General features: G+C 42.9%; 1 protein-coding gene across 3 annotated transcripts in view; it reads left to right on the forward strand.

Moving 5' to 3' along the window:
* The first annotated feature begins 720 nt into the window (after positions 1–720).
* The window catches only part of RASA2 (RAS p21 protein activator 2), a 122,885-nt gene continuing 110,869 nt past the window's right edge, over positions 721–12,736 (forward strand). For all 3 annotated transcript variants that reach the window (XM_030329831.1, XM_030329829.1, XM_030329830.1), the window contains exon 1: positions 721–871. In XM_030329831.1, the coding sequence (XP_030185691.1) occupies positions 739–871 (133 nt within the window). In that variant the 5' untranslated portion in view covers positions 721–738. The remainder of the gene's footprint in view (positions 872–12,736) is intronic.

Consider the following 12,736-nt stretch of genomic DNA (forward strand, 5'->3'; position numbering starts at 1 on the left):
ACTTGGCTGTTTCCAAAACACAAAAAGTGGTGGTAAAAGCTTCAGAATTTTTCTATGGGAGGATCTCAGGCGCCGCTCTCATTTTGCAATTGGGGGCTCTGGTCTTTTTTTTTTTTTTTTTTTTAAATCAGCTTTTGCAGGGCAGTGTTTTTACTTAAAAGCAAAGATTTATGTGTGTGGTGGCGTGGCTTGTGGGTAAGGGGGCGTGTGGATGTTACTGGGGGAATACACCTCTTGGCTCTTCTTGAATAAGGTAGTTTTGAGGTCCTCCCAACCATCAAATTCCTTTCTGTTCTCTTTCCACGGGGAGTTCCCCTGAGCTGTAGCAGCGGTGGAAGCCCGCTCGTGGTAGGGAGCCTAATTCCCAGGAGGATTTGGGGATCTCGAGAGGGCCGGGGTCGTCTCTCAGCGGGGTTTCAAAGCTGCTCAGAGCCACAGCTAGGAGCCACACTTGTCCGGCGCCTGGGCTTTTATGGGGCAAAGAGCCGGCAAGCCAAGCCAGGAGTTGGGTCCGCGCCGGAGCGGCCCGGGCTCGGGGCAACCGTGGGGGGGGCGCCGACAGCGACCGCGGGAACCGGGTGGGGCGGGGGCGGGGCAGCGGCGGGGCGGGGCGGGGCGAGCCAGGCCGAGGCCCGGGGGCGGGGCCAGGCGCGCGGCTCGCCCTAGCCTAGGCCGCCGTTGGGCTCCGCCTCGCGGGCTACGCAGGCGGTGGGGCTGCGGCACGGGCCGGGCGGCACCATGGCGGCGGCGGCGCCTGCTGCTGCGGCGGCTTCTCCCGAGGCGCCGGCGACGAGTGGGACGGCTGAGCCCGAGGCCGGGGACGAGGACAGTCGCGAGGTCCGAGTGCTGCAGAGCCTGCGGGGCAAGATCTGTAAGCGGGGGCAGGGCTGAGGGGACCCACCCGCCGGCGGCGGGAGCCGCCGTGGGGCTGAGGGGGCGGCGGGCGCTGGGGGGGTGGCGGCGCCGAGCCGCGCTGGGATCGCGGGGCGGAGAGGGGACCTGGGCGGGCGGGGGCCGGGGCCCGCGCCGGGGCCGGCCGAGGCGCGTGGGGAGGGCCGGCACGGGTGAGGCTGGAAGGGGGGTGTGTTGGGGGAGGCGTAGCCTCGACGGGGCGGCGTGGGCTGGGGCTGCCCGGGTCGGGAGGGAGTGGAGAGCCGAGAATTTGCCAGGAGGGGGGCGCCCGGCGCGGCGCCGGCGTGAGGGGCTCGGCTTTGGGGCGCGGCCTGGACGCGGGGACGCCCCAGCCGGGGGCGTGGGCCGGGGGCGTGAGGAGTTTCCGGCCGCCCAGGGACGCAGGCCTCCGGGCGGTGCGGGCGCCGGGGAGCGGCCCCGAGGTGGGAGCCCAGCGGTAATTACGGGAGGCGCGGCCGGAGGAGGAGGAGGAGGACGAGGAGGAGGAGAAGGAGGGCGGGGAAGTGGGGCTGGCCCGAGGGGAGGGGGCTGCCTGCTTCCTGGGCTCTGGAGCTTTTGCGAGGTTGAAAAAGGCGCCCTGAGCCTGAGGAGACAGGCCGCCCTGGGACTCGGGTGGCCGCCGCGCGGGGTGTTCGCGAATGAGCGCGCCGGGAGGGGCTCGGGCCGGACACCTGTACTGGCCCCACCTCGCTGCGGCGGGGACTTGGATCGAGAGACAGCGTGACTGACAGGGACTTAAGACAGGATGTAGTGGCTTCCTGTGAGCAGGTCTCAAAACAGTCATCCAGCCCGCACTTAACCCACTTAATTCCTTTCCTTCTCATGCATTTAATTACTTTTGTGAGCGAGCCACACTGGTTGGCTTAATACAAATTTTTTGCTCACAAGCTCTAAGCGTTGCTGTAGACCATTTGAATTCAGCCATTTGGACATTTATTTTTTAAAAGTGACTCTGGCGTCGATTGCCAATTTTTTCACAGTAGTTTATTCAGAGGAAACGTCCCCCCCCCCTTTTTTTTTTTTTTTTTTTTGCTATTTGTGAGATCTATCAGTAAAACTTATTTTTGCTTTTGTCAAAAATCAGCTTTATTTTCGTTGTTCAGTATTCTCAGATTGGAAACGTGCTTCATCTTTCATGTGAATAACCCTTAGTTCTGAGGAGTACTTTTTACTTTGTAAGAAGAAAATCGAATTGCAATAAAATGGCTAACAATACTCTTTGTTGCACGAGATGTAAAATTTTCCTCTTCCTGGATAGTGATATTAATAATTGAGCTTGGATTCTCCCCCTTTTTTCAAGTTGCTCCTCTTTTCAAGTACTGGTATTTTATTAAATCTCCGAGGCAGACATACTAACTTTTCTCATCTTTTCCCAGAAGTGGTCATGGGTAATTTGAGATCTTGAGTACAGTTCTTAAAATCTAGAAAATGACATCAGAGAAATAGATCTTGTCTATATCTATGTTCTCGATATTAAAATTACTTTCTAGGGTATAAATTCTGTTCAAAATTCAGATTAAGTCTTATACTCAATATTCACATACATCTAATTTAACATTTGGGAAAACTGTAAACGGGCCAGAGTTCCCCCCTTGATATAATTTTCCAAACTTTACCAGTTTTACATTTCAGTGTCACTTGATGGTAGGCACTGTCCATTGGAGCCTCACTGATTTACATAGTTGCAGGTTATGCCATGGAACTACATATACACTTCTTGGAATTGAGAGTTAGGGTTGGGCTGTTTCCAGAAGGACTTATCTGCTCTGCACTTTCACCTGCTCCATAGCAAAACTATCACAGTAGGAGATATCATTGTGAGTGAAACTTGGACCTACAAATACAAAATTACAACTTTGTTTCTCTGGCTTAGAGCAACCCCACTACCCAGATTTGAAGATTGATCAGCTGGGAGTGACATTACCACTTTAACCATAATGGAAATATTGTAACTGTTACCTCAGTCAGTTTCTGACTTTTGGAATTGCTTGGTGTATAGCTCGGGTCACTGAGTGTCTGCTTTTTAGAAAAAAGGTATTAGGAAAGTATACATAAAGCTTCTCCCCACCTCCCTCTCTTATTTTTTTTTGCCGTTCTTTTAAAGGCCAGTATAGTCCAGAGTTGGTTGACCTTCACAACCTTATGAAGAGATGCTGTTTTCTGTTTTCCTGAAACTGACATGTGGGTTTTACAGCGTGGGGGCTGGGGGGCTAGAGGAATCATTAGCAGGTGCTAAAGTCACAGGGATGGGATGGTGGTACATCTGACAATGAAGCTTGGGGGTGTAGGTAACCATGTCACCTTTTCCTTTTCACCATCCTGCGAGACCTCAGAGGAAAGCCTGATAGTGCCCAGTAGACTGGAGATTTGCTGCCAGATTCTAGATTGCTGTTCGAGAGCCTCAGATCTGGAGAGTTAGAGCTCTATAGGGCTCAAAGTGAGCCTCAAAGGAACATCCTTTTTCCTAGACCTAGGTAGGACTCTTCAACCCCAAATCCTACCAGCAAAAAAGTGAGGATGAAATGGTTTATATTTTCTTTTCTTCTCTTTTCTTTTCTTTTCTTTTCTTTCTTTTTCTTTTTTTTTGTTTATTGTTATTTATTTTGAGAGAGACAGAGAGGGAGGGGCAGAGAGAGAGGGAGAGAGAATCCCAAGCAGGCACTGCTCTGTCAGTGCAGAGGTGGACGCAGGGCTCAATCTCATGAATTGTGAGACCATGACCTGAGCCGGAATCAGGAGTCACATGCTTAACCAACTATGCCACCCAGGCACCCTGAATTCTATATCTTTAAAGTTCTGGAGGTAATAGTCTACAGTTTCATTTAAGGGTTTTATTCTAATATTTGTTAATTTTTCCATATCCTTCACAAGGTGAAATAACCAGATCCAGGGATTGGAAACCCATTTTGTGGTCCGTTTCAATCAACTGACATTAGCAAATCCAGTGTTGCTAATTGAATTTTGTTTTATGTGCTGATCCCCAATACCCTGAAGTCATTTTAGTGCTCTAGGAAGCCATAGCAGTTCCAAATGGTCAACTTCTTTAATATTCAGCAGGTAGGCATGATTGTTGGAAGTCCCGGAGCTGTCATATGAACCCTTGATAAAGGAAATTAAGGTAGTCCAGACTCCGTCCTTTCTATGAACTGGCATGCAGTGAGTGGCAGGTATGCTTAGTATCTGAAGCACTTTTGCATTGCATCCCCCCCCCCCAAACAAAACAAAACAAAACAAACTACCCTACACACAAGCCAAAGAGGGGGATTGGATCTTTCTTCTTAATATTTAATTTATTTATTTTATACCTTTTGTGGTTTTTTTTAAAGTTTATTTTTTATAAAGTTTATTTTTTTGAGAGAAAGAAAATGAGTGAGTGGGGGAGGGGCAGAGATTGAGGGAGAGAGAGAATCCCAAGAAAGCTCTGGGTTGTCAACATGGAGCCCACCTCAGGGCCCAGTCCCACAAACCATGAGATCTTGATCTGAGCCAAAATCAAGAGTCCAATGCTTAACCAACTGAGCCACCCAGGTGCCCCTGGAGCTTTCTTCTTTTTCTTCTTCTTCTTCTTTTTTTTTTTTTTTAATTTTTTTTAATGTTTATTTATTTTTGAGAGAGAGAGAGAGCATGAGCAGGGGAGGGGCAGAGAGAGAGAGAGAGAGAGAGAGAGACAGACAGACAGACAGACAGACAGACAAGCCAAAGCAGGCTCCAGGCTCCCAGCCGTCAGCATGGAGCCCAATGCGGGGCTCAAACCCACAAACAGCGAGATCATGACCTGAGCCGAAGTCAGATGCCCAACCAACTGAGCCACCCAGGCACCCCAAGGAGCTTTCTTCTTTATACTTTCAGGTTTCTTGCTATTATTTCATGATGTCTTCCTTTTTGGCTATACTTTTTGTTAAGTTTCATCCAATTAAATCAGGTTATAAAATCAGAATGTAAAAATGTTGATGAAAGAGCCCATGCCACCTCGATCGTGGGTTTACCTGTTCTAGGGATACCAGATTGATAAAAGAGAACCGAATCTGATGATTTGTGTGAATATTGAGATGTGCAGTACAGTGCCAGATCTGCGGAATCATGACAAGTCCCAGAACTCAGTTGGTCTCCCTGGTGTCTCCAGATGAAGAATGATGTAGGACTCTTTGATAAAGTAGGATCTGTGGGATCTGGTTAAGTGCTTTAGTTTAGAGGCTTGTCCGGGTTAGCTTTAATTTGAATCTTAATTTCTAACTTTTGTTAACCTTTTTGTGCCTTTATATTCTTGCGTGTATAATGGGTATAATAAAAACACCTATCTCACAAGATTGATTAGAGGGCTAAATAAATCTTCTCCAGTCATTTCCTCTCTCCTCTCAGGAGCTCTGTCAGCCCTGGGCCATCTTTTGGGAAGGAGTAAATAGATAAAAATTAGTCTTTATCTAATATTCTTGTCGACATTTAGCATTTTCTGTACAAAGCTGATTAAACTCAGCGGGCATGTACTGTATTCTGTTTCACACATTGATTATTACTAATGTGACTTTAGGCAGCTCACTTACCTTTGAGCTTATCTTCCTCATCTTTAAAATGGGAGTGATGCTTCATCACTAGCCATTTTATACATGTTGTTCTGCCTAGAAGTGTTTTTCTCCTTTCCTCCACCCCATATTTATGTCAGGGAACTTCTACACATCCTTCAAAACCCTGGTCCATGTGATCTCCTGACCAAAGCCTTGTTTGGGGCACCACCACCCCCATCCCTGGAGACAAGGTGTTGGGCCTCTGTACTGGTTGGGAATTGTAATTCCTTGTCCATTTTCTTATTCTAGCACATTTTGTAGAAATTGTTTGTTTCCCCATTAGACTGCGAGCAGACTGCGAGCTCTTCCAGTGTAGAATTCATTCTTTATTTTTTTAAACTATCCCACTGTCAGCGTAATAGGCCTTTAGAAAATGCCCTACTTCTCACCACGCTGTCCTGAGGAGGATTTGAGATACTAGATGTGAAACTGTTCTGTAAATTTTACACATAAACTAGGAGATGATAGTATTGTTAAATGAAAACTACATGGGTCTGTGACAGGAAGTTCATCCCTTTCAAAATCACAGTGCCAACTGAGCTTATGTTTGAACTGATGCCAAAGTTGCCTCATTAGGAAAAGGATTAAATTTTTCTAAATGCTCTGAGTGCTGATTATTAGGAGATTTGAATATTGTTACTTGACTGTACTCCATGAATATTGTTACTAATTGGTCCCGAGCCTGGAAAAGAAAAATGTCATAATCATATTTTATATAGTAAATATTTTTTTTTGTTGTGGAAGGTTTGAATTTTTTGGTAGTAAGGTATTTTATTGATCATGCAATAGAATTAAGAGGGAGAGATTAAAAAGAGTTTATTCATGCTAAGAATGTATTATTATCAGATATTTCAAATAAGATGTTATTTAGTAAATTAATAGAGGGAAAGATTACTAAAAGATTTGTTCATACTATGCATTCATCATTGTCAAAAATTTGAAATGAGATGATGAGTTATTTAGGATCGAGGAAGAATCCATCTTTCAGATGGATAGAAATGAGAGAAAAGGGTTCTTTGTAAAAGTTCACAGAGCAGTGTGCTAATCGTTTGCTGTGAGAAAGACAGGAGGTAAACCTCAATGAGTTCATAGAGTTTTTGTTGTTGTGTTTTTTTGTTTTTTTTTTAACTTAGAACTCTTTGAATAGCCTCTAAGAGACTGGAACTAATATAGCTGAAATAAAAGTATCATTTTATCCTTTTATCTTAGATACCAATCCTGTTCCCTTTTTAATGTGCTTTATGAAATTATTTGACAATAATATCAAATTACATGTTTTATGAAGTTCTATATGCTGTTTTGAGAGCTGCTAACAGTTTTGTTGTGTAGTCATCAATTAACGTAAACTAAGACACTTTACATTAAGAATTTTTTATGATATGTCTTTGGTTTTGTATGTTATTTCAGTCATCAAAAATCACTAGCTAAAATAATATGCTTTATAACATTATACCAATATACATGCAAACATCAATGAACAGTAATTGACAAATTTGTTATTGTGAGCTTGGCTCTAAGAATATCACTAATGACACAATGACTTTGGGCAAATTCTTTAACTTTGCCAACTCCTTATTTTTTCACTTGTAAAATGAGAGGTTTGGATGTGATCTTTAAAATCCCTTCTAGCACTAATCTTTGTTGCTTTTTAAATTGAACCATTTGCTTTAAGACACTACATCAGATACTTTTATTTTAATATTTAAGTGTTTTTCATATACCTATTTTGCATAAGATGCACTGTTTGAGACATTTGTCTAAGATTTAATGGATACGATTATTTGAATCTTTAAAAAAATTTTTTTTTAGAGAGATAGAGTGCGCAAATCGAGGAGAGAGATTGGCAGAAGGAAGGGAGAGAGAGAAACTTAAGCAGGCTCCATGTTCAGCACAATATTTTTACTAATTGGTCCTGAGCCTGGAAAAGAAAAGTCTCATAATCATACTTTATACAATAAATTTGTTTATCAGCCATGGAAGGTTTGAAATTTTGGTAGTAAAAATTCAATTTTTGGTGGGTCTCAATCCCATAACCTTGGGATCATGACCTGAGCCGAAATCAAGAGTGGGACACTCAACCGACTGGGCCACCCAGGCACCCTGAAAAAACTTGTTTTTAAAGATTCAAACAGTCTTGGGGTGCCTGGGTGGCCCAGTCGGTTGAGCGTCAGACTTCGGCTTAGGTCATGATCTCGGTTTGTGAGTTTTTTTTTTTTTTTTTTTTTTTGAGAGAGAGACAGAGCGTGAGTAGGCGAGGGACAGAGAGAGTGGGGGACACAGAATCCAAAGCAGGCTCCAGGCTTTGAGCTGTCAGCACTGAGCCCGACGTGGGGCTTGAACTCACAAACCATGAGATCATGACCTGGGCCGAGGTGGGACCCTTAGCCAACTGAGCCATCTAGGCTCCCCTTCATGGTTTGTGAGTTCTAGCCCTCTGCAGAGCCTGGTTTGGATCCTCTGTCCCCCTCTCTCTCTGCCCCTCCCCTGCTCACGCTCTCTTTCAAAAATAAATACACATTTAAAACAAAATTAAAAAAAAAAGGTTCAAACTATCTTGGGGTGCTGTGATCCCAGGGTCATGGGATCCATGCTGAGCACAGAGCCTGCTTAAGATTCTCTCCCTCTCCACCCTCCCCCCACCTCGTGCAAACTTGCTCTCTCTCTCTAAAATAATAATAATAATACATAAATAAATAAATAAAAAGTTTTTCTGTGACTACTAATTTATTTAGCAGTATGTAATATCTGAATGTCCATTAGGGCATTAGCCCCCTAGTGTGTGGATTGAGCCTAGGCTGTGAATGGGATGAAAAAGCCCTTACTAGTTTATCCTACAGTCTATACTAAACAATGGTTGTTTTTAGATGCCTGTATTCTTAGAGAATTATAGAAGCTTAGAGCTGGAATGTAGGGAACATATTGTGTCCCCTCATTTTACAAACGAAGAACTTGACACTCATATACTCCAGGTGTTAACACAGTTAATGCCTATGCCTTTTCGGCACTAGTCCATTACTATCAAAGTTCTTTCTGAAATGGTAGGTGGAATGAATTCATCATTAGTATGAATGTTGTGAATGTACTCCATTTAATAGATGAGGACTACACTGCGTATCTAGTAATATATCCAGAAGTAGTAATACATTTTCACTGTGGCATCTACACACTCTCATCTGTTGCTTCCTGAGAACTTTGTGAAGTGATTAGGATTAGTGGTGAAACTATGCTTGTGACCTAGATGGAGATTGAGCCTGGATGTTTACCTATTTGTGTCATGTTGTAACTCAACTGGTTTCAGTCCTGACTGCCCATCAGTGTCACCTGTGAACTTAAATTCTGATGCTCAGGCTCTACTCCATACCTACTGAATCAGAATTTCTGGGGTGGTACTGGGACATTTCTGAGTTTGAAATGTTCCCTAGGGAGTGATAATGGATCGCTGGGACGGTGAACCTCTCCTTCTGCCAGTTGAACAGACTAGCCACAAACTACCTGAATGTTAGCAACCTGCTGTGCGTGACTGTTTAAAGGGTACCAATAGAAAGTTTGGTGTGATAACGGGGAGGTTTTAATTTGTTTGATTATTTCTTTAAAAAGATGCATTTATTTGCTTGATTAGATAATACACATACCTGGTACAAAACTGAAAAGGTACAAAGGAGTATCCAGTGAAAAGGAAGTTTCCTTACTTCTGTTGCCCCTAGCCATTCCCTCTTCAGAAGCAAGCATTACCAGTTTCTTGTGCAGCTTACAGAGATTAAGTATTTACAAACATAAATATATGAATATTAACCTCACTAACATACAAATTGTAGCAAAATATATACATTGTCTGCATCTTGCTTTTTTATTTCTTACACTTGCCAGTAGTAGCTTGGAGATCTGTCATATCCATAAGAATGGGGAGCTGCCTCTTTTATTTAACAGCTGCATGATATGGCATCATCTGGGTATACCAGTCCCCTATTGATGGACGTGTAGTTTGTTTCCAATCTTTGCTATTACAAAGAGTACTGCAGTAAATCACTTAGTTATGTAATTTTATTTGTGTGTGTGTGTTTTTAATTTGTAATGTTTATATACTTTATGAGAGAGAGAGAGACAGAGGTGTGAGCGGGGTAGGGGCAGAGAGAGAGGGAGACACAGAATCCAAAGCAGGGGCCAGGCTCCGAGCTTTCAGCACAGAGCCCTATGTGGGGCTCGAACCCATGGACTGTGAGATCACCACCTGAGCCGCAGTCAGATGCTTAACTAACTGAGCCACCCAGGTGCCCCTGTAGTTATGTCATGTTAAATATGAGTACTTGTGTCTGTGGGATAAATTCCTAGATGTTACATTGATGAACTGGGGGACACCTGACTAAGTCGGTTAAACCTCTGGCTTCAGCTCAGGTCATGATGTTATGGGTTATGAGTTCAAGCCCTGCATCAAACTTTCTGCTGTCAGCACAGAGCCTGCTTTAGATCCTTCGTCTCCCTCTCTCTCTCTGCCGCTCCCACTCAAAAATATAAAAAAAAATGAATGAATGAATTGGTATATGCATTTTTATTTGGAAAGACAATGCCATATTGCTTTCCATAGTAACTACAGCAATTTATGCTCCCACTAGCAATGAATGAATGCCTATTTCTTTAGTCACATAGAGTATATTTTAAAACTTCTTGATCTTTACTGGTCTCTTAAGATGGAAAGGAACATCTGATTTGTAGTTTTAATTTGCACTTCTAAATGAGGTTGAGGATCTCTTCATATTTTTAAGAGTCTTAAAAAATTTTTTTTAGAGAAAGAGCAAGCATGTACGAGCAGGGGGAGAGGGGCAGAAGGAGAGAGAGAGGGTGAGAGAGAGAATCTTAAGCAGGCTCCATGCCCAGTACGGATGTGGGGCTTGATCCCACAACCCTGGGATCATGACCTGAGTTGAAACCAAGAGATAGACGCTGAGCTGACTGAGCCACCCAGGTGCACCCCTTTTTTAAGAGAGAGCGTGCAAACAGGAGAGAGAGAATTTTTTAAAAATGTTTTTAAATGTTTATTCTTAGAGAGAGAGAGAGAGAGAGCATGATCAGGGGAGGGGCAGAGAGAGGGAGACACAGAATCTGAAGCAGGCTCCAAGCTCTGAGCTGTCAGCACAGAGCCTCACGCAGGGCTTGAACTCACGAACCATGAGATCGTGACCTGAACTAAGTCCGAAGCTTAACCGACTGAGCCACCCAGGCACCCTGAGAGAGAGAATGTTAAGCAGGCTCCATGCCCAGCGCAGAACCCAGTGATGCAGGGCTCAGTCTCACGACGCAGAGATTATGACCTGAGCCGAAATCAGGAGTTGGACACTTAACCAACTGAGCCACCCAGGTGCCCCATTGAGAGCCATTTTTATTTCCCTTTTTTGGTGAACTTGTTTATTTTGCTTGTCCTTTTTTTCTACTGGATTATCAGTCTTCTTACTGATTTGTGGAAATGCTTTGTGCAGTAAGGGAAAGATGTTTAAAAATTTAGATGTTTTGGCCGATGCCTGCATTTATTCTTGAGAAGTTGATTGTGAGATCCAGTGAGGGCAGTCAGTTGTTGGTTTCATGTACTTATATAATTTCTGATACAAGAAGAGAGATGGAAAAATAATTTTTTGGGAAAAAGTAAAGATTTATAAACAAGAATTAAGAGACAAAGAATAGTTTGGGAGAAAATATTTGCAGGAAATCCTACAGACAAAAAGAAAATACTTATCTAAGACTTACTTTGTGTCAGGTACTATTTTAAAGCCCTTTAAGCATATCAAATAATTAGTCCATATGGTAACTCTGTAACATTCATTATCCACATTTTACAGATGAGGAAACTGAGGCATAGAATAAACTGAGTAACTTAACCCAGATCAGACCAGTGAGTGGTGGAGCTGTCATTCAAACTGGGCAGGCTGGCTCTAGGGTCCATCCTGTTGCTCCTGTCCTGCTCTGCTCTACTGCCTCTCTATTTGTTAGTGTCCAGAATATATAAAAAGTTCATACAGATTTTAAACAGGAAAAGGGCATTAGAAAAATAAAAGATATGAATAGACATTTTATAGAAAGAGATTTAAAAAAAGGCCAGTAAACATAAGAAAATACTGGTAAGATTTAACAATAGTTAATCAGGGGAATGCAAATTTTTAAAAGCTATCAGTTTGTGAAAACAAAAGCTTGTTAATTTCAGTATTTGGTGGGGGTTTAGGGAAATAGATAACTTTCCTCACTGTTGCTGTGAATTTAAATGGATGAAGTAATGTTGGAGAGCATTTTGGCAATATCTGTTAAAAATCTAAATGTATATTTCCTGTGTATTTCTACTGCATATGTACCCTACAGAAACACTTGGACATTTGCAAAAGGGGCATATACAAAGGTGTTTCATGTTGCCGTGTTGGTAAAACAAAACAACTAGAGACAACTTAAGTGTCCATTGTAGGAAAATGGCTAAATAAAATGTTAATATATATATTCTATAGCAGCTAAAAAGAATGAGGTGTATCTAGAGTATGAAAGGAAAAAACTTCAAGATGTATTGTTGAGTGAAAAAAGCAAGTTGTTAGAGTGATATGTTTTTTCTAGTGTACCTGGGAAAATGTGCAGAAAGAGGTTTGCAAGGATGTACAACATTGGTTGTATCAGTGGTGGCCAAAGGGGATTAGCTTTACTTACAGTGGTTTAATTTTCTACATAAAATTTTATGTATTATGCATTATCTGTGTTATGAAAAATGACTTTGTATAAAAATTTGATACAATATTAGTCCTCAGCTGCTAGAGCCTTTCTTGCTCTACTGTTGAAGACTATCCTATCGGGGCGCCTGGGTGGCGCAGTCGGTTACGCGTCCGACTTCAGCCAGGTCACGATCTCGCGGTCCGTGAGTTCGAGCCCCGCGTCGGGCTCTGGGCTGATGGCTCAGAGCCTGGAGCCTGTTTCCGATTCTGTGTCTCCCTCTCTCTCTGCCCCTCCCCCGTTCATGCTCTGTCTCTCTCTGTCCCAAAAATAAATAAAAAACGTTGAAAAAAAAATTTGAAGACTATCCTATCTACAAAATTAAGGGTAGCCAAATGTTAAGCTTGGTAACATTTTGAGTGCACTTACAAGTAAAGTCTACTTTTCTGTCAAGTTTTTTGATAACTTTTAATTTTTATATAATTTCAAACAAAAATTTGCAGGAGCAATATAGTGAATTACCATATACTTTGCTTGTTTTCTCCAACTGTGTTAAAAAAGTTGACTTTTAAAAAAATTCTGTTTTG

This window comes from Lynx canadensis, chromosome C2 (genome assembly GCF_007474595.2).
Source record: "Lynx canadensis isolate LIC74 chromosome C2, mLynCan4.pri.v2, whole genome shotgun sequence".
Classification (NCBI taxonomy): Eukaryota; Metazoa; Chordata; class Mammalia; order Carnivora; family Felidae; genus Lynx; species Lynx canadensis.